Genomic DNA, 25,099 nt, shown 5'->3' with positions numbered 1-25,099 from the left:
ACAAATCAAGAGCCTTATTAACTAGCAGAAGAAATTACTGCAACTCTCACCTAGGTTCAAGGTAATACAATTTAGTATCAGAACACGTGTCCAAGCATATTGAAGGATGGAGAATTTAGTAATAGATCAACTTTTGCAAGAGCCATCTCCCACATGAACCTTTTACTCAAGAACTGCAGGGCAAACGCAGAAGACCATATGCTCTAAAGTAAAATCCCCCATATAAAAGCAAGACTTATTGCTGACACAAGTCAAAATAGGTAACACTTTGGCAAAGCCTCTTGCCTTACAGTAGATGTCACCTCCTGATATTGCCTTGTTTCTACTGATATGCTTAATACAGACTTCTGTTTTCTAATTAAAGTTAAAAGCAACTCATCTAGAAAAAAATCTCTGCGATGAGGACAGCAAGACAGAAAAATTTTACCTAGCTAAATACCATGTATATCTACCATGAACAATCAACTCAAACTTCACAATGGGAGTAAATATAAAAGCTTGACCTTTTATCAACTTAAAACACTTCAAAAAAACCAGATGTCTACCCTGTCTTAAATCAGAACCCTACCTTACCAATATGCCCACAGCGAAATATTTGGACACACATACACAGGAAAAGAAAAAAAAAAAAGCTTCAACAGTTACATGAATTTACTGAACTGTGTAAATGAATCTTCAGATTCCTAATGAATATTAGTCATTCAAAAGCAGATAACTCTTACCATTCATCTTGTAGACAAGGTGAAAGGGAAATCATGATGGAGCAGTCTTTAGCAGTCATTGCTATTCTGTACTGTTGCACCTACACAATATAGAAATGACAAGAATTTTCCATTATTATTTGTATTTACCTTTATATAAAGCATATACCGTTCTTTATGTTCTTTCAAAAGGCACTGGTATACTTAGTATATTACTATGTTGGTAGTTAAAAGAGCTGGAAATTATCTCTATAGCAGATGTTCAGCAAGAACAAGTGCTTTTACAGCATCCTGTGTAAGAACCGTGTTTATTTCTACAGAAATGTCTTTTCCTGAAGGTCAGAGAAGCACCTGGTCATGTAAATGCCTCCTCAACCTAGACAGGAAATAGCCAGCTTTTTTTTTTTTTTTCCATGAACAGGTGCTAAATAGTTTGGTTTTAATTGTTTCTGCTGCATACCATACAGCTTGGCACCCTGTCAAAACTAAGCACTTTTACTGTACAAAATTCTGAGACAGTGGTGATGCTAACAGGCTATCCATCGATTTCAGTTAGACAAGTGTTTATTAAAAACTGTCAGACAAAAGTTTCAACAATATATACAGGAAAAGTACCTTTGTTAATGCAAATGCTATTGTCCCATCATCTTCAGTTGAAAGATCTAGCAGCTTCTCATAAAATGCTTCATTGTAAGGCCCATCTATCTGTAATGTACTTCTAAATAAATTTTAAAAGAAGATTTACAGACAGCCAAGATGATTTACTGATAGCCAGTGAGATCTTTCTTAAGCAGCCCGGATATTCAGATTAGAACATACCAACACCAACACCACTGAAGATGGCAACAGGTTAATTAACACCCTGACCAGTCCCTATTAGCCTCATTTTGCTTAAGATCTGCTACTGTTTAGGTTTGGGTGTTTGTTTTGGTTTGTTTGTTAGTTTGTTTTTAAGATTAATCACTCTTAATTCACCCTCACCTCTGTATCACAAAAACAGCATTTTTTTAGTGAATATCGGAAAGTTTCAAAGTTTGTAACTGTGGAAGTTCCCAGAAAGCATAGCTTTCTGGGAAAATAGTGGGGCATGAACTTTCTTACGAGGCCCTGCTCCCCACCCCACCCCTCCATAATGCGTGCAGGTACTTGATGTGCTAGCAATGGAATGGCTTACTTGGTCTCCTTCCTTCCTATGTTAAATACCTGGACTCCTGAAAATATGAACCCATAAAAATGGAGTTTTAGAGCATACAAACACCACATAGATAAAAGAATACATTTTCAAGTGACTTGCTTCACGTACAAATATCCAGGTAAGCCCCACGGCAAATGATTTAAGCAGAACTAAAGGCCACTGCATTGCCTGCCAGAATATAACCCTTCAAATTGCGACAAAGGATCCCAAAGCTGCACCACCTTGTAAGTGAAGCCAGGGTGCCCTCTTGTGATCAGTGGCAGAATTACAGGCAAGTTACCCCTCAAGAATGCAAAAAAGTGTCAAAGTTACGGCTTTTTATAGTGATTATTTCAACTAATAAGCTGTATTTTAGAACAAATGTAGCAGCTTGCAGTATTCAATATTTGTTCACCAGGCACGATATATAGCAAGATAAAGATTCACGTGCCTCAAGTGTGATTTGATCTCTTGTGATCTGGCATTTTAAGCTACTCTTACTCTTAACAAGGTCAGGCTGAACAAGAGCAGATATTAATTAGTCCACTATCCTTTCAATTGTTCTGTTACATCCTGCAAGTTCAGTTTGGATTGTTGCTGAATATCAAAGTAAGGGTTTTAAAGGGCAGGTAGTAGGTAGACCAATACGACTTGAGAATGACTGTACGAATGCCATTATTACTGCATTTAATGCCATTATCATCTTCCACGTTATCTGGCATTTCAAGTTAGAGATTCAGAACATGCAATACCATTAATGATGGTGACACACAACATACCAAAAGATAACAAATAGTTGCATGTGCATAGACTCAGTCTTGCCTGCAAAGCTATTTAATCAGAACTGAAAAGACATCAAATCTTACCTCTCTTCAGGAAACTCCTCTAAGTACTGTTCAACTCTAGTGTACAATGGATAGAGTCCTTCAATATCCAGCATGTCAAGCATCTGAGCCTGAAGGGTTTTATAAAGGAGACAACCCTTTGGTAAGCCAGAGCTTTCCAATTTATGTTTACCTAGAAGAAAATATATTTTCAAAAAAAGGCAAGTATGATGTCTTTGTTTTGCTTCATTTTGCTATCACAGGTACTTGTTCACAAAGCAAATCCAAATGTGCTTCAGACCAGTCAAAGAAAAAAAGCCAAAACACTTCAATTTCCAAACACTAACAGGTGCTTCTACTTAATTGCACATTTGAATAGCACATATTTGGCTGTAAAATACCATACTTGGTATACAACTCTACAAATTATTCAGATGAAAACAAACACTTCCGTTGCAATCTACTTGTTCACATCTACAAGAATTTTTTTGCAAGTTTGAAGCCACCACAAATTTGGTTTCAACAGTACAAACTGCTGGTAGAGAGTAATTTGGCAAATCAGTCTCTCTCTCAGATAGTGTAAATTGAATCATATTTGGTATTTGTGTAAGACAGACAGCTCTTTCTCCACACAATACAGTAAAAAGCAACCAACAGTAAAACAGATCTTCCTTAAAGCAGATCAAGAAGCACGCTATTCGTATAATTGGAGTAACTAGCAGCTTCTTGAACAATTCAAACTTTATGGGGAATTAACATGATTTACAGCCTTCCAGCTCTCATTTCCCATTTTTTCCCCCAGTATTCATACCTTCTCTTTACCAGGAGTGGTGTAGTAGAAGAAAAGAAAGTGAGCTACACCCTAGCTGCCTAGTCTGACAGAAGGAGCAAGGAAAGGCAAGAAACAGGTGCTATGTAACAGACCAACAAGTGCAGCCAGATTTCATCACATACAACATAAAAATTCCCTAGTCATTTAAAATAACCTATTACTGTTACCAGCTCAAATGGGTATTTTCTTTAATTTATCCTCTGCTACCTTCTGAATTCATTTTTACCCCAGTCAGCAGGTACAATGCTAGAAGTTCTCACTGCAAGGTCACACTAAAAACAATTATTTAGCAGCTATGCAGCTCAGAACTTTTTCTTTTTTTTTTTTCTTTTTTTTTTTTTAAGAAATCACTAAATTCCCACTATTTCAGTTCTCACACCACTATTAAAGACCAACTGAGAGGCAAACATCCAAATCATTATGTGGTAACATTTAGTTATTGACATTCTTCAAGTAATTATTTCTTACCATTTCTTACTAGCTCCTTATTAAAAGCACTTGCTTCACAGTAGCTTCTTCCTTGTGAAATGGGAACTGTCTTCATATCACCTGCCCTGCAGGCATCAGTACTACTTAGTAGCGTCATAGTTATAACATGGATTAGTTCTTTAACAATTGTCCTTGTACAGTGTGGTCCACTGACCAATCCATTTGAAGGGAAAAAGAAAGGTTTTAAGTGACGAGCAAGTTCATTCCAGTCAGATACACATTCCTGATCATCTTTACAGCCATAAATTAGTTCCCCGTTCTACAAATGAAAAAGGGAGATTGAGACACTTCATGAAATACAGTTACTCATACTTAGTTAATCAAAGTATTACATTTAATGTTCTTAAATGACACATGAAAGCGTTAGTGTAACAGTATACATACAAATACACCCATTCCCAATCTCTCACTCAGATACCCCAGGTAACAACCTTTGAATTAGGACCAGAAATAAAACAAAACATTTAAGTCACATGCTACTTACTCAACTTAATAAACTGTAAGTAATAAGAACAATAGAAGTGAAATGATACTTAGTTAGTTTTCCTATTTCTTCTTTTTGAATAATGTCAATAGTGAAAAAGTGCAATGTTAAACAACCTTTTTTTAAAAGCCAAATAGGAAAAGGAAAGCTATAATAGAAAGAGACAGAAAAATCGTGATATTTACCTGCATTCTAATAAATAAACAGGACAATTCATACAATTTTAAGTAATTCAAGTAGTTGGATTAACACTTGAATAAGTTGAAAATAATTTTATTTCTTAGAATTAATCTAAGATCCACATAAGTCATCACTTACTGCTTTATATTTTCCCTACATTACTTCCACATAAAAAGTTGACTTTTTACTTCTTCAGTGAGGCATGCTGTGCGTTTGACTTGCATGAATGTTGTAATTGTAATTTCCAAAAATACTTGTAGCAACATGCGAAGTTCTCTACCTTCTTCATCCTGAGACATACCAAGTTTTAAAACGGTCACCTTTGAAAGTCTTTTTCTATTAGTTGTTCCTTTGTGATTCACTGCAACTAATTAGTTCTGGGAAACTCTTATTTACCTGTCCTAACTTGAAATCTAACAACAGATTTTTCCATTTTTCCATTCTCTTCTACTTCATGGTCCATTAGTGATGGTGCCAATTAAGCAGTATCTTGACTGTTCAGGTGCTGAAATTGTTTAACCAAGGAAAGAAAAAAAAAAAAAGCAAGACAGAGACGAATTTGATTACTTACCTTAAATATTTTCAAGTTGTTCTGTGCCTCCTGTAATAAGCTCTTCAAAGCAAAGTGCATTCTTTGTTTATTTCTAGGGGGAAAAAAAAAGCATATAAACATCCAAGAAATCCAAGAATGTTTTATCACCACCATTAGGTATTTACATCTATGCCTGGAGGACTCTGTTGAGTCAAAACTGGGCACCTGAAGTGAACACACCCATTAAGCATTGTTACTCATGCTAAAGTCACTGCAAAGACTAACTACTGGAAATTAGAATATTAAATCTGGGTAAATTAAAACACTTCTGAGATTTCATGTTATGTAGCAGAAGGTACAGTTGTATTAATTAAGGAACTCTGATTCCTGAAATAGGTGTTAAGAGGCATATAGCACCAGAAACATTCACTGTAAAAGTCAGACAAGCAGGCATTAATCATTTTTAATGCTTCTGGGAAACTCAAAGTAATCTGAGAAAGAAATCTACAATGGATTTTTTTTGGCGCAAAAGCAAAATCAAGTCACACAACTCCTTACCCTGAGAAGAGATCCAATGGGCAATATTTACTTGGTCGCTTCCATTTTCCGTTTGCTACCTGTTGAAAAGCAGAACTACTCTTGTTAATCACTTTCTGTAATAGCTGTTCTCAGTTATTTTAAGGCAGGTGTGTGGCACTAATATCCTCTCTTCAGAAGTCCCACGACACTTAAACTCCTTGGACTTCCAGCTCATGACTACTAAGTGTCTTCCATGTCATATTTGCCTCAAAACACTCAAACTGTATTCACAAATGGAAAGTAGGATGAAAGGTCACATTAAATTCCAGTAAGCCAGTTATATAATTTCAGATACATAATGGACATTGCTCATATACATCCCACATGTTACTGTAGTGGGTTTACATGGCATGGTTTTGGTAGCAGGGGGCTATAGGGGTGGCTTCTGTGAGAAGGATCTAGAAGCTGCCCCATGTTTGGTAAGTGCCCCACCGCTGACCAGAGCCAAGCCAATAAGCCATGTTGTTTTGCACCTCTGTGAGAGCAGATTTAAGTCAGGGGAAAAAAAAAAAAAAAAAAAAAACACTGCGCCAGACAACAGCTGGGAGAGTGGGAGGAGTGAGGAACGGCCTTGCAGGTGCCAAGGTCAGTGAAGGGGTGGGAGGAGGTGCTCCAGGCACCACAACAGAAGTTCCCCTGTGGCCTGTGGTGAGGACCATGGTGAAGCAGGCTGTCCGCCTGCAGCCCATGGAGTACCACGGTGCAGCAGGGTTCCACGCTGCAGCCTGTGGAGGAGACCACGGTGGAGCAGGTGGCCCTGCACCGACGGAGGCTGCCGCCTGTGGAAGACCCCTGCCGGAGCAGATTGTGGGCCGGACCTGTAGCCCATGGAGAGGAGACCACGCAGGAGCAGGTGACCTGGCAGGAGCTGCTGCCCGTGGGGGAGCCAGGTTGGAGCAGTTTTCTCCTGAGGGATGGACCCCGTGGTACAGACCCATATCTGGAGCAGTTCTGGAAGAGCTGCTGCCTGTGGGAAGCCCACGCCAGATCAGTTCATCAAGGACTGCATCCCATGGGAGGGACTCCACAGCACAGGGGACGAGAGTGACCGAGAAGGAGCAGCGAAGAAGCACTGGAGGCTGACCATAATCCCCATTCCCCCGTTCCCCTGTGCCACTCGGTGGAAGGAGGTGGAAGAGGGTGGATGGGGGGAAGGTGCTTTTGGTTTCTTTCCTTTGTTTCTTGCTTCTCTAGGTTGTTAGTAATAGGCAATAGATCTTACTATCTCCCTATGCTGAGTCTGTTTTGCCCGTCACAATAATTACTGCGTGATCTCCCTGTCCTTATCTCAACCCTTGAGCCCTTTTCATCATATTTTCTCCCCATTCCTCTTTGAGGAGGGGGAGTGAGAGAGCAGTTGTGGAGCTCAGCCGCCCACCGGATTAAAACCACCACAGTTACCTGCTGCTTTACGGTATGGGATGTCACTATGCATTCGCTGAGCTGTATTTAAGAGGAAATTTGATTTAAGAGTTTACCTTATCAACAGCTTCAATAGTCCCTAAGGACTAATATTGTATTTGTTTGCTTCCAACTTCCCACAGAACTTTTTCCACCTCTCACTAAACAGATTCACACCCAGCAACTCAGATCCATATCCACCTACCATTGTTAGTAATATCAGAGGTTTAAGCAACAACACGCAAGTTTCAACATGAAATAAGCTTATAACTGTGAATAAAACACAGTACTGTCAAAAGAATGCAGGACGAAGACCAAAAAAATTACCTTTAGATGCTGATGCATACAGTAACGACACACCTTGTGTTTTATCTCCTGTGAAACATGGCTGGAAAAAGGAATGAAGCCACACTTGGGCTAAAACAAACAAACAGAAACGATTACAAATAGAAATGCATTTCTTTCTACAAAGGACCTACAATATGCAAATCTTTCAAGTATTTACACAGAAAAAAAAAATATAAATCAACACCTAATACTTAAAGGTTTTATATACGTCACTGTACATTATTCCCAATTATTTTAGAGTACTCAGTGAAGAAATAAGGACACACAAAATTGCTGTGGCCTACAGAAGAAACTTACTAATATCTGGGAATTCAAGTTTCAAAAGATCAGAAATTTGGTGAGGGAGTGGGGATGGTATTTTATCCTTTGGGTCACAGCAAAAGCAGTGAGCTATGCCATATCCTACTGCTGAATTTCTTCAAATCTGCTCTGGTCAGTACATGCTTAAAAACTGTAAAAGAACAAAACCACAATAACAACAACAACAAAAAGAAGGATTTTCTCCTATTCAATACCTTAATCTCTATGCAGAGGATTGGCCGATGTTCCACAAAACGATAGGTCTGCAGCCTGGTAAGATTAGGAAGGCACATTGCATAACCACTAAGTGTGTCCATATCCTTATCACAGCGAGACTCTAGAGAGAAAAAAAACACCACCAAGAAAATTAAGTGTGTGGATGTTTATTTTACACTGTAGTTATGTTGTTCAGCAGTTGGGGGAAGAAAGAAATGAAACAAAACACACACACGCACAAAAAAAAAAAAAACACAACACAAAGGCAGGACACAGTTTAGCAGGATTTAGCCAATTACGCACTTGCATAAATGTGGCCTTCCCATTAGCAACACCCATTTTCTCCTTCCTCAAAAGTGTCATAAAGAGTGCTTCAAGAGCTGCTTTTAATGGCCTGTTTCCAGCGCATCCTAAGAAACTTAGCAATGAGAGGCCTGAAACAGCAATGGAGTGGCCAAGGTAGAGATTTATAACTGTATTCAAAGACACGATCTCATGTTTGCTTACTAAAATTGCTGCCATCCCTGGGCCTGTGGAAATGGACAGGCATATCAATAGCGACAGGCAGAAGTTGAGGAGAAAGTGTAAATCTAAACAGAATCCACAAGTGGCTTAGCTCAATTCCTCAGTTTGCATGTAGTGCTTCTGCAAGGTTTCAAACATTTGTCCCAGGCTTGAAATCAAGATACAACGTACTAAAAAATATTGATAGGAAGCAATTAACTGAAGAACCACCTCTCCCTAACATTCCAGTGTTTACAACAAAATAATAAATAGGACAAAAGCAACATAAAAGAAACAAAAGTTAGGTTCCTCCTCCTTAAAGGAGGATTCCTGATTCTATGATAGTTTATTGCAAGACTTTTTAAAACCACCCAAAAATAGTATTTCTGAATATAGTCCAGATAAACAGTCTTGAAGAAAAAAAAAAAAAGAAAAAAAAAATTTAGCAACTTTTATTAGGCACAGCATTTACTTACCTTGCTGGTTTCTGGCACTGTGAAACTTTCTCAGGTGACAACAAGTCAATACAGAGTGTCCTGCCTTTTCCATAGGTAAATTAAGTCACTTTTTCCAAGGGATCAAAGGCTTCAAGGAACTGGCTACACTTACCAAAGGATTTAATATCACATCTTTCTTCTATGAAATCTCCTAAAACAGACGTTTCTGAGCCTTCTAAAGAAGGCTTGAGAAAACAGTATTTTAATGTGTATCTTCCACCACCCTCCTTGATCTTTCTAAAGGACTTCAAGAGCAAGGTAAAAAGCTTGTTCAGGAATTATCAAACACAGGCTTAAAGTGGATCCCTTTCTCCAACTTGATGAAACCACTAGCAGATGCAGTTTTACAGCCTGGAACACACCCATTTTTCCACAACAAATTTTCAGCTTTTCATTGTTTTAGTACTGAAAGAAGTTCCCTCATGTTCTGGGTTATGATACTTTTTTTAACTTTATTTTAAAGCACAATGTTTTTATAGCTTGAGCAATGACCCCCTTTTAATGGGGCACTTACCTGGCCTCTCTGGCTGAATCTTTAAACAGAGCTGTCTTACGAAGTCTAAAGGCAGTTGAATAATTTCCTATTAAAAAAAAAAAAAGAAAAAAAAAAAGAAAATATATGTATTTCAACACAAAGATTAACACCCAGAGTTTGGGAGTCTTAAAATGGAATACCAAAGCTCAACGGACATTAACAGCAGTATACTAAGCTATACAATCAGCAGCTTCTCCCTCAGGTTAACCACCTATATGAAGACCTGCACCTGAGTTCACATACAACACTTTGAAAACAAAATGGAATTTTAACAAATGCATGAAAAAATGTCATTTTTCAGGATGAGTTTAACGTTCATGAAGAAACTTGCATCATTTCCCAAATGAAACAGTCCCACTTCTGGCTGGTGTCTCACTCCCCACCCCTCCAAGGCAGAGTTGTGCCCATTAGGTTCCAACCCCAACTTCCCCACTCGGGTACCTGATGGTCAGTTAACGAGATCTCGCCTACTTGAAGTGCATGGCAAGGAAAGTTACCTCTGAGTGCACACAAACCTAGACAGTTTGTGTGAACCCGATTCCTCCCCTTGTTTTGCAAAGATAGTCTCAAAATCTATCTTTCTCACCTCTCACCTTATACAGGGCCAAGGAATGACCGTTTTCAGAAGTAGCTTGAAACAGTTCAAGCCACAGAGTACAATCCAATCACCTCAGCAGCACAAAGCAGGATCTTTGTTCTTAACCAAATGCTTCTTGTGTGTGTAGCTTGCTCAAGAATATCTCTAAACCCTATTAATTGCTTTCAGTGGCATTCAGTGTTCCCGAAAAGACTGTATAGTTTACCATGCATAAGTCATTTATTTTAAGAATAAAACATTTACCCCATGGTGAACATAATTCTCCCCAAAGAACTGCTTCATGACATGTTTTCCAAAGTCTACGATGTTTTGCAGATGGTGTAGTATTTCTTCTGAAGTCTGGAAGAAAGAAACATAGTAATTAAATTATGAAATAATGATAAACACTACTGAAGGATACATATGCGTACTACTCATAGACTTAGCAAAACAATTAATTCAGTACATATTAAAATTAAACGGACACACACAACTTAGGCTACATTTGTTTCCCTGCTGCTCTTTAAGAGGCTGGGATGGCCACAAAAACAGAGAAGATGATTATTCAACTTGAGTTTCAGAGGAAAAAAGGACAGAGAAAATTAAAAAAGTGGAAGTTGGGGAGATCACTCAAGATCTATTATTGGTAATCAACAGCTCAAAGATCTCTAAGTAAAAGCAGAGACGCAGCAAGCCTCCTCACCAAGAGGTTGAGTTCAGGAGAGCCTCTGAGTGCTACAAAATGCTTTACCTGGAGGTTCAGAAGAGAATGGCCCAAAAGACTGAGCCAAGTCCCAAACCTTTGCACAAACAAAACTTGTTACCTGTCCCAAATGCTGCCCTAGACAATGAAAACTCTTAGTATAGCACCATTAATTTTACACTGTGCATCTATAAGGAAACACCGAAGTTCTTCCACAGGATAAAAATGCCAAGCTAGACAGGAACGAAGCTGTCTGAGTGCCAGCAGCAGGATGGCCACCTCGGCGTGGTCTCACTTGGGCACGCTTCTGCACCTCAGAGAGGCAGCAGAGGGCCCGTGCACGAGAAGCCTTACAGTATGATCACATCCCCAGTACCTGAGCATACTCTGGTTCTCTGCACACTGTTCTATTGGTACTACAACCTCCAAGCTCCCTTCCTGGGTCTTTTTCTGGAAACACTCCTTTGCCTACACTACAGAGCACTGAACCACACAGATGTGCTCCTGGGATTAAGTTACAGTAGAAGAGGAAGTGCAACACTGATGTCCCAGTTAGAAAATCACAGAGGAAAAAAAAAAAACATCAACAGGAGAAAAAAAAAAGTTCTGTACTCTGCACTACAGAGCAGAGGAAGAGAAAATAAAATGCTAGGAGGACTTCACTCAGGTAATGACAAAGACTGGAGGGAGAACCAGGGAAAGACAACATCCAGCAGGAATTAAATGTGTAAGGAGGATAAAGGAGACCATCACTAACCAGGCAATTTTAGTACCTTTATTCTATAATGCCATTACAATAGGTAGATTTTTTTCCACCAGGAAGGGTTACCTAACAAATTTACACCAATTGCATAACTCGGATTATTTTGTTACCATAATTCAGGCCTGCTGAGACTGCACACCAAGTTTAATACTCTTCCCTTAGCAGAATTAATTTTCCAGACTGAAACAGCAATTCACAGCACTGCAATACACTGAGAGGCTGCTACTGGATGTTGCTGTGGTACTCCAGCCTCTCACTTCAGTAGCACTCAGTACTACACCCTGCTACTTTATTATGGAGCATGCTACAAAAAAAATACAAATAAAAAATCCTTTGCAGCAAGTAGAAGTCCAATTTTCTCTGAGCACTTGCGTTTCTATCATTCTGTAAAGGCCAGGACAGCACTAATTCTTTAACATGCCTGGCATACTGTATGTGGAGCTATTTCTCAGAACAGCTCTCCCTGAATCCTTTTAAGAGAGCCAAAATAAGTTTGGAGCCTCCTCAGAACAGGCAATCTTCCACTGCTTGAGTTTTACAACAAAACACACACCGATGGTGCCTGAGTAACTTTCTCAGCTGCAGTCATCTGGTCTAAAGAAGTGCCTCTAAGAGAAAATAATGAATAGGCAACAAGATAAGTGAGCAGACCACCCACATGGGTATGAAAAACCCTATTTTTAAAGCAGCATTGCTCAGCCTGTGTTCTGCAGGAAGGCCAGCACCCATCACGAGTGCTGAGCACACCTACATCCACGAGAGGTGGCTGCCAGCAGGTGGCTGCCACACGAGGCAGGGAGCAGCGCTGGGTATGTCCCTGTTCCTCTGCCCTCACCCTGCTTTGACACCTGCCCGCACCCCTTTAACAGCAAGTGTATTGGGAACACTGCAAACAAGAAATAAAAAACAACTAACAAACTACTGGAGCACCACCTTTTAACATTAAAAAACACAAAGATGAAAAACTTTGAAGGAGCCACCACTCTGGCCAGTTCATCTAGCCAAAAATGCCAACTCTCAGAGGTTCCACATAACAGAAAGGCAAACATCCACTCGTGCAAAACACCTGTGTACACTAAAATTAGCAACATGCCACTGAAGTCATTCCACAAGTCCTGATACTTGGCATTCTACTCAAGAAATGTAATCCCCAGTTATATTATTCACTATCAGTACTTTTTATTCAAACATTTAATTGTAACAATAAAATTATCATTTGTGATACTATCGCCTCGTGTAACTGCTGAGTTATGTAGTCCCAATCAGTATAAATGCAAAACAGTATTTGGACTTTTTTTTTTTTGTAAAACCTTTTCCAAAGGAGTTAAACAGCACAGACTGAGATGCACATCTGAATTTCAGTATGCCTCTTACTAGAAAGTATTTGGCTTCAGCTGGTTCTTTCAGAATTGTTTACGCTGGATGAGCTACAACATCACATGCAGAAATGTATCACCCTGGATCCTAACTGATCTTGCACCAGACAGGAATATAAAACCTAAAAAACATTTCTTCTCTATTGCTGTCACATTGCTCTGTCCAAGTTTGTCCCAAAACTCTGCTTCTGCAGGGCCACACTCGTTGCTAGATCAGATACAACCCGCAGGAACACCTACTGCGATGTATCTCTATGCTTGGTGGCATTCTGAACAATTTTATTCATCTGATTATGCAGGAGAAAAAAAAAAAAATCAAGAATCTGAGCACTGTTTAAGAAGTAAAAGCACAGCATGCCCAGGCCATTTTCCCTTGTGTTTCACTATTCCAATCCAGAAACCTACGTGCACACCAAAGAAGTTCACAGAAGTGTCTCAACTTCAACTCTGAGATACGTAAAGGTGAAGTTACTTCCTAGCTTCCACTGCCATTTCTTCCTGACATGTCAGTTTTTAAAAACCAATTAGTACGCAAGAATATCTTCAGACTAAATAAATAAATAAATGCTGGTACCTCACGTGTTTTGTTCTTTAAATAAAGAGCCATAGACCGCTTTGTATTTAAGCCATTCCCCGCAGCTCTCAAGTAACGTGCCAAAAAGACTACTCACCAGGTTAGAGAAATGGCAGAATTTGAACCTCCTGCCTCTTTTGCTCTTTTATTTTTTCCCTGGGAGCACTGTGCTGACACTTCATTTTTACCCATCACCTTTGATTCTTGATAGTTTCTTATGCCTTTTAAAGTAAATCTAAGGTAACCCCTTCAGTTCCTTTCTCAAGCAGAAAAATCTTGTGCCACAGCCCAAGCAAACAGAGGCCGTGTCCCATTCTGCTTTCTGCAGCAGCCAGGGCAGTGAAGTCGCTCAGCGACAATGGCCGTTCTTGCAGTATTTCCTGCAGCACCACCGCTCTCCCACAGGTCTATAAGCAACATTAACACTGCCCCCATTGCCACAGACATCCTTACAAAAAGCCATCCCTTCTACACAGTCACTGCTGTCTTAAAATTTGACCCCCCCAGAGGTCACGGTATCAGCAGTCACATAACCTTAGTTACGTAAGAAGATCTCACATTTCTGTTCTGTTGCCAAAACTCCTGAAACGCAAGCACATTTCAAAACATCCCCTTTTTCTCACTCCTGTCGGTCGCAGTTCTTTTGCAGGTTTCCTCTCTCTCCTCAGACCCATTTTTTTTTAGCTTACCTGGGGGCTTTTATCACCAGGACGTGTTGAATCTTACCTTATTCTGGTTTGGGGGAGACTTCAAAAACCGCAGCACCACACAGCGCTAAAGAAAGACAGGAAAGAATATTGATTTCATTAGTATTTAAGCACATCAAAGTAAATTTCATCTGAACACCGCAAGGGTCTGATTCCCCAATCTAGCTCATCTAAAACACTGGGGAGAAAAAAAAAAAAAAAAGGCTTTTTAAAGGCTTGATTCACTCAACTTGAAATCAAGTACATCAACTTCTGCTCCCAGATTTGCCACGACCTCCTCTATTGACCTTACCAAGGCAGCCACTCTGTCCTGTCACCAGCTGTAAAAGGGAGAACACTCCCTTACCTTCTATCACTGAAAGTCTGCTGTGTCAATTGTGACTGCCCCTATAACACAGCATCAAACAAAAATACAGAAAAACGCCCTATCGTTTTTGCCCAAAAAGTCTTTGGAAAAAACTGTAAGACCCACTAAAATATCTGGTTATCACATTTTGTAACACTGAGATGATTTTAAGCAGATAGCTTTTAGTTAGCAGCAATAGCTACACAGCTCTGCTGATACCACTGATACTGGTACTGAGAATTATTACCAGTGAAAATATCAGGGGTGTATTTTTCATGCTAGTGCATTATTGATTCATTCAACTGATTCTTGACTTGCAAATCCTGTGTGAAGTTGTTGCCATGAGGTTTTTTGTCTGTTATCTTAAATGCTTTAAGGATTGAACATCAAAGATACAACATGCCAAATGAAGGGCCAAATCCAGAAGAAAACAGATTTCTGAGGAAGCTGGTGCTACCCTTCACACTTGGAGGATCAGATCAACTAGATCCTAGTGTTCCCCAAACTTCATTCCCTATATGTACCCCCCCCAAAGCCTTTAGACTGCTTACCAGTACTTTCATCAATGCACTATTTACCACCAAAGCGTTAATTGAATAGCAGTCCGTACAGACAAAAAGATGAAAACAACAGCAACAAAAAACAAAACAAAAGAAACCAAACAAACAAAAAAACAGGCTACAAAATCAAGGAGAGAAAAAAAAAAAAGCAATGCATTAAAGTAGGAAAAAGTAACACATGACACATTAAGAGGCTTCAGATCTTTTGAAGAACGAAGACAAGCTAGAAAAAAAGTGAATTCAAAGGAAAAACTCTGCAACTTTTCCTTTTATTAAAAACCAATCCTGCAGTCCTTTCTCTGTAAGCACGTTCAGCATTCAGTTCACAACAAAAGCCATCAGAATATCAAATATGACTGCCCTTATTATTCAAATAAAGAATTTAAGCAAAATTCTTGCATGAAATTTGGTAAATGGTAGCAAACATTCCCACCAGCGCCCATCACCACACTGGAGCTACAGCAAAACTACAGCTGTTAGAGGCAGCTCAGTGCGAGTGGGAGCAGCAGGGATACAGAAAGCTGCTCACAGAGCACATCGGGCTTTTAACAATAGCTCCATGCTCTAGAAGGGCACTGCATCAAGGCCCAGCAATGTGAGACTCCAGCCTTATACTTACACATCTGCTTAAAGGCAAATACTTCCTTGGCACCCTACCGTGAAACAATTGTTTGTTTGTCTTTTAAATCATAACTAAAAGTTGATGCTTGCCAATAAAGAGAGAAGCTGTAAGAGGGGCTGCAAGAATGTGCTGAAAGAAGTCACTGGAGAAGACAAACGCGTGCATACATGCACACACAACTTTTGTCTTAACGTATCTTGGGGAAAAGTGAGTTGCTGGTCTTGTTCCCCGAGAAGTTGAATGATCATCTGCAGTAATTTTTCTTCTCTAAAACAGTTACTCTAGCTATTATTTTAATTTTACTTAAAGAAATCCAAGAACTGCTTGCAGTTAAGCCAAAATAACAAAATATGACTGGCATCAATCTAGGCACTTTGGATTCGGCAGTTGCATCATGAAGCCAGGATTAAAAAAATATATATATACATTTATTCTTTCACAGACCGATATTTGATATTGGACTAAAATTGTTTGGAAATATCTTTTAAACTTCTTTCTCTTAAGACCAAGCTACTCTGCAGGCCTCCTCAACAGGGGAGTTTTCACAAGTTAAACACAACCGGGACAACTCTATAATCCTGGCACTTCATGCTTCGGGAAAAAATAAAACTAAACTAAAACTAAAACTAAACAGAAGTAGTTTGCATCACTGAGGGGTTTTTGACTTTCAGTCTCTTGTTACATTGTTAACAAAATCTGTTTAAGAGATGGTGCCGGTGCAAGAAACAGGAAAATTTGCCTAAAACAACATCAACAACAACGCCATGTATTTACGTATTTTACTTCTACTCTACCACCTCAGCTCACACAGCTTTTGAGTAAGCTTCTGTACAAGAACATGAAGAATTGGCCCGTCCAAACATAAAGCCTGGGAAACGCCACCTCAGCTTCTGCCTTTCCAAGTCAGCAGGCTCACATCATTTGTTATTACACTGCTGTTGTTCAAACCAGAACAAGTGAAGTATTTTTCTGTAGAGGCAAAATATTTCTCTGATATCTGGTTCTGCAACAGCCCGGTGTAACAGGAAAAGATTCTGATCTAGCTGGTCACCAACTGGTGTTCACACATGCAAGGTCTTCTGGTAGGAACCAAACCCCTTGGGGAAACAACTAAGTCCCAAGAGGAACCCCACCCTCCTGCCCCCTCCCTCCACAGCATCCCCTAAGCTGCAGTGCCCGGAACCTCACCGGTGTTTCCGTGAGCACCGTGTGCAATTTTACAACACAAAGGTGTTAACCTCTCTGCTGCCAACATACCACTGTGATGAAGGCATGTGCTGGACAAGCAGAACAATAAACCCCAGAAGAGCTTTAAAGCTGTCTGTATAAAAGTCATGAGCTCCCAGTTGTGAACTATGGGGGGAAAATGCTCTCAAAGACTGGTACCAAATCTTTCCTACACTTAATGCCAAATAACTCCTTGCAATCAGTTAGACACAGCACCACCACCACCTGCTACTACTCAAGGAGGTGAAGGGATGAAGCTGCTCCTCCTACTTTTAGGAAACAATACCTGAAAGCATTGCAGGATTTCTTTATACAATAAAAACTGACTGTTTAATTTAGAGCCTTTAGTGTCAGGCACAAACTGAAGCACAGGAGGTTCCAGCTAAATATGGGAGGTGACAGAGCACCAGGACAGGGTGCCCAGAGAGGCTGTGGAGTCTCCTTCTCTAGAGATCTTCAAAACCCACTTGGCTGCTGTCCTGCGCAACATGCTCTAGGTGATCCTGCCCAGCAGAGGGTTGGACTAGATGATCTTCAGAGGTCCCTTCCAGACCTCAGCCATCCTGTGATTCTTTTCCTCAACCCAAAAAGTTATCAAGAACTCACCCAAAATAGCACTACAAACGTCAAACTTGCTTCTACCACTGTGGTTATGTAGTGCAACTTAGTCGTAGCAGATTTACACCAGCGTTCAGCCGTTACACCTACAAGAAGTGCATTCTACCTAAATTTCAGTCAAAGGGAGAGGTAGGGGTTAAGTGAAGTTAAACAGGACTGCTATACAAGCCCTACTTGAAGTTACTGATCTGCAAATACTAATAAATGACATTTTCACTGGCACCACAGATGAACTATGGACCTATTCTGCTGATATTTCTGCAGTAGAACAGTTGAACTGCATGCAGTTCATATGCTAGCTAAATTATCCTGACATTTTCTATTCCAAATTCATGTTCCACAACCCCTTCGATTCTAACTTTAGATTGAGGGATTTAAACAGAAAACAATGGTTTTCTGTGCAAAGAATCCACCACGGGAGGGAAGCAGATGGCCAAAGAGGTGTCACTGTCACATCTCAGAGCAGACAGCTGCACAGAGGAGTGCTCCTTCCTCTGAGAACTAATAAAACCCAGTAAAAACACGTCCTCTGCACTGCCTAGGAACTCCAGTCAAAGCTTATCTTTATGATACTCAACAGATGACATTTTAAAGGTCTCCTCTACAGGGTACTGCTGTGGGACATGAGAGATGAACACAAACTAAAAACTGGAAAACTCCATAGCTTTTGAGGGCAGCACACACGGTAATACTGTATAGAAGTGCAGGTTTCCAACTCAGTTTTGTTCTGTATAAGAACGCGGATTAGATCACACAGAACAAAGTGAGGAAAGCTACGTTTCCTGCCACTATGGAGGAAGTTTAGCAATCGCTCACACAAAGCGCAAGGAAGCATTCAAAAATTGGAACAATGTTCTTCTATTTGGTGTAGGAGCCCCCTAAGAACAATCTGATCTCTTCACATGAATAAAGATTTTCTGCCTCAGCACTTGGCTTGACACCATTCAGCATTTTAAGCCATTACTTGGGAGCAAACCCCACCCCAGGACTCGCTCCGTGCAGCAGAGCAAGCAGCACCGATCACCTCTTGGTGGCCACCCTCGGGCACGCTGCAGCTGGGTAACGCTGTACACGGCCTGACACCCTAACTGTTAGGAAAAAATAGTCCTTAACATCTAACAGGGCATCAAATACCTCACGGCTCTGTCCAACAGGTGAGTTCTACAAACAGGAACATGAAAACATGTGCTGAGCTTCCTTCCTCCACACTGCTCCAAACCTGCAGTCAGCACCGGCGGGTACAGCCAGGCGCCTGGCAGCAAGGAGTTTCAGGAGAATATTTACAGGGAGGGGGAAGCATTTAAAAGTCAAAACAGTTAAAATAAAAGGGAAAAGGAACGTTGCTGCTACAGTTGGTGTCTCATGCCACACACACAAGACGTTTTCACATCTGCATCTACAGAACCGTCTGAGGCACTAATGTTGTAAGACGAGTTCTGAAGGGTATTTCTGCTTTTCTGTTCTTTCTGCTCTCTTCATTCACTTCCCCTGCCTGGTGTCACCTTCCCCTTCACCTTAGGAAATACACTGCTAAACTGCACTGCACTCAGAGCATCCTCTCAGTGCAGAAATCTGGTAAGGACAAAGTAAATTTAATAGTCTGGTACAATATGAAATCAAAATTCTGTAACAGACATTGACTTAGGCAGCTGGTGTGGGTCAAAAAAAAAAAAAAAAGCTTTGCAGCTAATCCACTGCTCATTTGTGAATTTAAAGTCTTTCCAACTTTTGATTCTTTTATAATAAAAAGCTCTGTAGACTGCACTCAGGCAGAGGTGGTCCAGCCAGCGATGGTATCAACAGCTACAGTTACACCCACGTAGCCAAAGGATCAGAAGCAAATACAAAACCGTCTTCCTTTCGTGCAGTGATTATAGACGCATATCTAAATACTAGTTAAACACGGTTGACACAAGGAACGTACAGTTTCACAGGTTCGAGTGCCACTCAACTCAAACTAGTAATTGCCTCCTATTCCTAAAAACTTAATTGTTGTTTACAGCACGGCACACATCTCTTCTTTTCTTCACTGATGACACACCTCGATCACATACTTGGCTTTTCAGCTGGATTCTGTAGCTGCTTGCTTCGGTAAACTTGGGCAGAAGCTCCTTTGCTCACTCACAGTAAATAAATACACAAATAGTTTTTCAAGTAATTACAACTAGGGAAGAAGGAACAAAGGAATGTATTACATTTAATCATGAATCTGTTTTCTTGTCCTTTTTCTTAATAGGCAAAAGGAATGCACTTGGGGGTGGGGGGGTTGCTAGACAGTCTATGCTTAGATACACATACCCCCGAAAGAACACGATGCCAGAAAAACAAGGCCAAAGAAATGCCCTGTAACAGGGGACACAACACAACAGAAGAAGTTTTACAGGTCCTTAACTCCCATTAAAGTTTATGCTGGAATCTTGGTCCAACTTCATCACATGAAAGCTTTTCTTTCCTCAGAAAATTCTACAGAAACAGATGCAAAACTCCTCCCTATGTTATATTGTGTAGCTTTGGTGATTTTTTTTGACCCCTCCAGAGCATGAAATCAATCAGAAATAAGAACGACCATTGGTTTGGAATTTCAGAAGAATCTCCTCAAGGATGCAAAAGTTTTTAAGCTCAAGGCTTAACAAAACCGTGTCTCTCCTAATAGTCAAAATAAAATTCAATGAATGGAAGTTGCGTCTCGCTTCTCATAACTTCTTAGCATGAAAAGGCAAAGCCAGAGTAACTCGGCCATTCTTTAATCAGTGAGAGAGGCAGAGAAGGCCACCACTGATAAGCAAGGCTAGCGAAAGGCAGGAGAGTATTTCTAATATTTATACCTGCAAGGAACAGCAAAAAGAACCAGAGCAGAAGAGCCAGCAGTCTGCTCTTCAGTGCCTTGAAGTGGAGACGCTCACAGGTATTAATTCACTATTCCACAGACATTAAGAGAAAACCACAACAAAACAGAACACAACAAAACCCGCTCCTAGTCAGGGAACTGGAATTTCTCAGGAATGCCTTGGAAGTGTGGGGGCAATACTTTACTTACACTACTTTCAAGACAACAAAACAGATTCAGCCAACTCCACATAGAAAAGCAATGGGATGAAAGGGAAGAACAAAACAGGGCACTCGAGCTCTTGAACGTACACAAAATGCGACCATCTGAAGAAGTGCCTCAAGATGATCCTCTCAACAAGACAGCAACTGATGGTCGGCATCACTCCCTTTTTGCCAAATAAGACCAAGCTGCATCTAGCTCATAATGCTGCCCATAAACTTTTCCCTCTCTTAGCAAAAACTCCTGTGTCTAAACATAAAACCTCCTTAATGGCCCTCTCTCAAAGTAAGCTCATTACAACAAAATTTTCCATTACGATTCAGGTTTTAACTACTCTAACCCAAACAAGCAAAACAACCAGGCAGACTATTTCATACTTCCAAAGCAGTACTAGGAACAATTACCTAGCCCGATGTGATGCAAAGCACCCCTGCAGACAGAGAATACATTTTATTTCATAGGAAACAAAACCAGATCGGTGTCCCATATGCAGAAAGGGTCCTTCTGCACATCCTTCGCAGCCACCGTAAGGCAGCGGCAGTCGCAGTGAAATCAGAACTGAACATCCAGATGTGACAGCCCTCTACCCCCGGCAGCCCCCACAAACCCAGCACGGGGACTGGGAAGGACATCTGTGAAGGAAGCACTGATGACACTGCGATATCCTTCACCCTTACCCATGTAACTTGAAGATTTAAAAAATATCTCAGAGAAGAGCCAGGTATTATTAGCCTACTACAAGCACCAGCTGTAGGAACCTCACGCAAGTTGGATCAGCTGCCTTGACTCCCTCCCTCAGCCTCCTCAGCTCTGCTTCATTTACCTTCTCCATCTGTCATCTCCTTTTTCTATTTAGTAAGCTCCCATATGCTCTGGGGATGGTTTACATATTTACTAACAAACTGAGTCCCTTACCAAACCCCAAAGATATCTGTCAGAGCTGCTAGCACTCCGAGATGAGAAGCAGATTATTACTAACAATAAAGGCACCTGCAAACACACACCGCAACCTTCTGCAAACACACGTCAAGGTTCCTTTGGACTATCTTACTGAATACAAAACTCACTGGGAAAAAAATTCCCTTTCTATTGTTTCATTTTATCACCTCCAAGTAGTCATCCTGAAATGTAAGCTTAATGTTCAGATGTATTTTAAAAGGAAGCATTAGATTGCCATCATATCCCAGCATTAGAAAAAAAAAAAGTCAACTGCAGTAAAGCACAGGAGGAACATAGATACATGAAGAAAAAACTTGAAATAAGTTTCAAGCGGTGTTTCAACATTCAAAGGAAATACAAGCCCTTACTTCTAGAGTCACTTGGGCTATTTTTTACGAACAACAATTTCCTGAAGCCTTTATGAAAAGAAGCGTTAGTGTCTCTGTAAGAGGAAACAACTGATTAAAAGGCAGAACTACAAATGAGGATTTCCAGCTTACTTCTGAAAAACCAGCTACCTCTACCTCAGCAGAAGGCAGCAGCATACTAGGAGATAACTGTCCTACCGCAGTTCCCCAGAACCCTCCCTGCTGCTTGAGAGCAGAGAGAAGGAGGTAAAGAACGGTCAAGCTCCGTCTTCAAATCAGAAGCCAAATTTGATGCAGAAGGAGCAACATTCCAATAAAATGCAGAGAATACAAAGCACCTTTTATAAACTGCCTAGCGGTCTGTGATTGTGTTCAGCTGCTTTTCTTTTTTTTTTTTTTTATTTAAAACTGTATCTGTACCACAGCACTTCAGGCACCTCTGAGAACACAGCTAGAACAAGTAACCAGAGGATTCACCGGATGGTGAATTGTGGCAAGTAAGTTATTGGTAAGGATGGTAAATTGTGGCAAGCAAAGGCTACTAGGATTGAATCAAATACTCAACATTGCCACGTACGGACAAGGACTACGCAATTACTGATTCAATGAACTTGCAGTTTTTGTGTACTTGGGAGAGATCAGTCTGAATGGATCAAGCACCGGCCTCAGGAAGCAAAGGGAAGTGCCAGTTGTATCCCACTGGTACCAATGGTACAGAAGGCCTATCCTTGTTCATTTCCTGGTAGCAGCATTTTGGCAGGTTGCAAGACAGACAAAGGCTTTTTGACCACCATTCAGTTTCAGTCTGGGTTAAGTTAATCACAGCTGTATTAAAAACCACCAGAGAAATTTGTCCCACGATACCGTATATCTGCCAAAATTTTAGATTCATCAGAACTACAAAAGCCAGGAGAACAGAAGCTGGAACATACATTAAGCAATAAAGCAGCTTCAGTGGTGACGGCGTAACTGGAAACTCTTTGCAGGCGTTCCATCGTTAAATGCTGGAGAACTAATTAAAGTAACTCTGTGAAACTATCACTGTGAGAAGAGATGCGCTGACGAGGCCAGGCCCCACCCAAGATCCTCTTTTTCCTCACGGGGTGAATGGGAACAGAGATGTGCTTGCAGTGATTTCAGATTCTCTGCCCCTGTACTGACCGCTCGGGGGGCCGTGTCACTGTGGTGTCCTGGAGGTCAGCAGCTGGTACGGGGACCAGCCCCCAGGCAGTGCTTCACAGCACATCACACAGCACGGCGTGTTCCACAGGACACCGGCCTGTGTCAGACCAACCTCTGCCTACAGGCCAGCACCCAAAGGCACCGGAAAAAACGTCTGCTTGTTGGCTGCATCCAGGGCTTATCAGCTCATCACTAGCGGAGCTGCTTGTTGGGCATGTGACTTTCCTGTGACCACGTTTTCAATTTTGGTGCTGTACTAACTCTGGATTAACGGGGCGTTACATTCACGTCTTAAATACGCAGGGAATGGGAGAAGCCAAAAAATAAACATAGCCTTAAAAAGACCCTGCGCCACGAACTGAGGCGTGCCTTGTTCTTCTTGGTCTTCACCCACAAGCCAGCTCTGCTCCACACAATCAGTAACAAGTGTGTGCCCAGCCTGCCTGCCTGCTCACCCCAGCCTGAACCCCAGGGACCTGATAACATGAGCTTGCACAGAACCAGTTATCAGTGCTTCAGAGAGTGGATCAGAGGGCAGGAGCTGAAGCTAAACTCCCTGGGTCTTAGTTCACAAAGGGCAGACCAGCTTCTGCTTTCCTCTCCAGAAGGACTGGGGACTTGGCGTGGTCTTTGTTGCTGTTGGTGTTGTTTTATTTTTAAACCACTCAGATCCTCCTGAAGAAGCAAGGATGAGAGGTTCAGACCCGTGCAGGTAGGGACCAGCTTCCTTCCCTCATTCCGAGGCACCACTACACACGAGAAGGGAGAACAAGGCGACACCAAGCACACAGACGCTTCCGCCCTGGCCTCTCGCAATCCCAACACTTCTGTCTCTGCCCCCATTCACATCCCCCTTGCCACAACCTAATCACCATCCCTCCCCCTGACCTTTACACACAGTAAACATGAACCAAAGAGATACAGAATGAAGGCAGGACAGTTAAAATAAAATTCAGTATCTTAAATATGCTGCTGTTTCATTCACACAAACCTGAGAATGACTGACAACGGATCACAAGCAGGGTGATTAATCATGCAAGCACGTCCTGTTTGCAAGGGGCACAACGCAACAATCAGCATCTAAACACTATTTTAGATACTCCTGTTTTCCAAGAGTTCACCAGCTATCTATACAGGAAAAAAATACATCTGCTTTACTTTCACTGTATCCTAAAGTTTTTGCCTCTTGTTGAAAGGAGAATTGACACACTCGGCAAGCACTCCGAGTTTCTGGCAGACTTCCTCATCTTCCACGTCTTCAAAGATATCACAATTGCATCACTGCTGACCCATTACGCCTTCTGATTCCTATTGTTCAGTGACTGCATTTTTTTTTTTTGAGCCGCCTTTTCCAAAGCTTAAATTTAGACAGGGAACAAAATCACGTGCTTTTTTCTTGTAGTAAGAATATCTTTTAAAAGTACCTCATATAAAGAGAAAGGAGAGCCACAGAAACGTCCCTCCTGAGTTTGAGGAGGCCGTGATACTTCCAGCATTTTCCTCAGGCTGACATTTGTTAACGTTTTTTACACTGAATGTGCGTTTAAAACCCAGAAAAGATACATCAAATACAGTATTTTTGATCGTTCTTTCATACGTATAGAAAAATAAATGGCTTTCAGGATTCAGCTCATACAGCTTGTAGTTTTTTCTACATAAATACCACCCTTTAGCCTTTTAGCTCTAAAACCTTTAGATCCATGCAATACCAAGGGCATTTTGGGGCACACTGGTGGCAGCACTCAGACCCAGTAACAGGACTCTGAAGCCCCGAAGCGGCCCCGAGCACCCGTCAGGCACGGCCCCAGCTCCTCCGAGGGCCGCTGGGAGCCGAGCCCGGCGCTGTGAGGTGACAGCAGCGCCGTGGGCAGCCTCCGCTTCGCCTCACGATG

The 25,099-nt window shown here is 41.2% G+C and overlaps 1 protein-coding gene across 2 annotated transcripts in view; it reads right to left on the bottom strand.

Moving 5' to 3' along the window:
• IPPK (inositol-pentakisphosphate 2-kinase) overlaps positions 1 to 25,099 on the bottom strand; it is a 37,015-nt gene that overhangs the window by 3,718 nt on the left and 8,198 nt on the right. For both annotated transcript variants that reach the window (XM_068694067.1, XM_068694065.1), the window contains 11 exons: positions 14,316 to 14,363; positions 10,438 to 10,533; positions 9,576 to 9,642; positions 8,060 to 8,181; positions 7,524 to 7,613; positions 5,775 to 5,833; positions 5,256 to 5,328; positions 4,000 to 4,279; positions 2,742 to 2,892; positions 1,317 to 1,419; positions 723 to 802 (listed from right to left, as the gene is read on the bottom strand). In XM_068694067.1, the coding sequence (XP_068550168.1) occupies positions 723 to 802; positions 1,317 to 1,419; positions 2,742 to 2,892; positions 4,000 to 4,279; positions 5,256 to 5,328; positions 5,775 to 5,833; positions 7,524 to 7,613; positions 8,060 to 8,181; positions 9,576 to 9,642; positions 10,438 to 10,533; positions 14,316 to 14,363 (1,169 nt within the window). The remainder of the gene's footprint in view (positions 1 to 722; positions 803 to 1,316; positions 1,420 to 2,741; positions 2,893 to 3,999; positions 4,280 to 5,255; positions 5,329 to 5,774; positions 5,834 to 7,523; positions 7,614 to 8,059; positions 8,182 to 9,575; positions 9,643 to 10,437; positions 10,534 to 14,315; positions 14,364 to 25,099) is intronic.

Source organism: Anas acuta, chromosome 11, assembly GCF_963932015.1.
Source record: "Anas acuta chromosome 11, bAnaAcu1.1, whole genome shotgun sequence".
Lineage (NCBI taxonomy): Eukaryota > Metazoa > Chordata > Aves > Anseriformes > Anatidae > Anas > Anas acuta.
The sequence above is the reverse complement of the archived record's forward strand: the minus strand, read 5'-3'. Positions and strand labels throughout refer to the sequence as shown.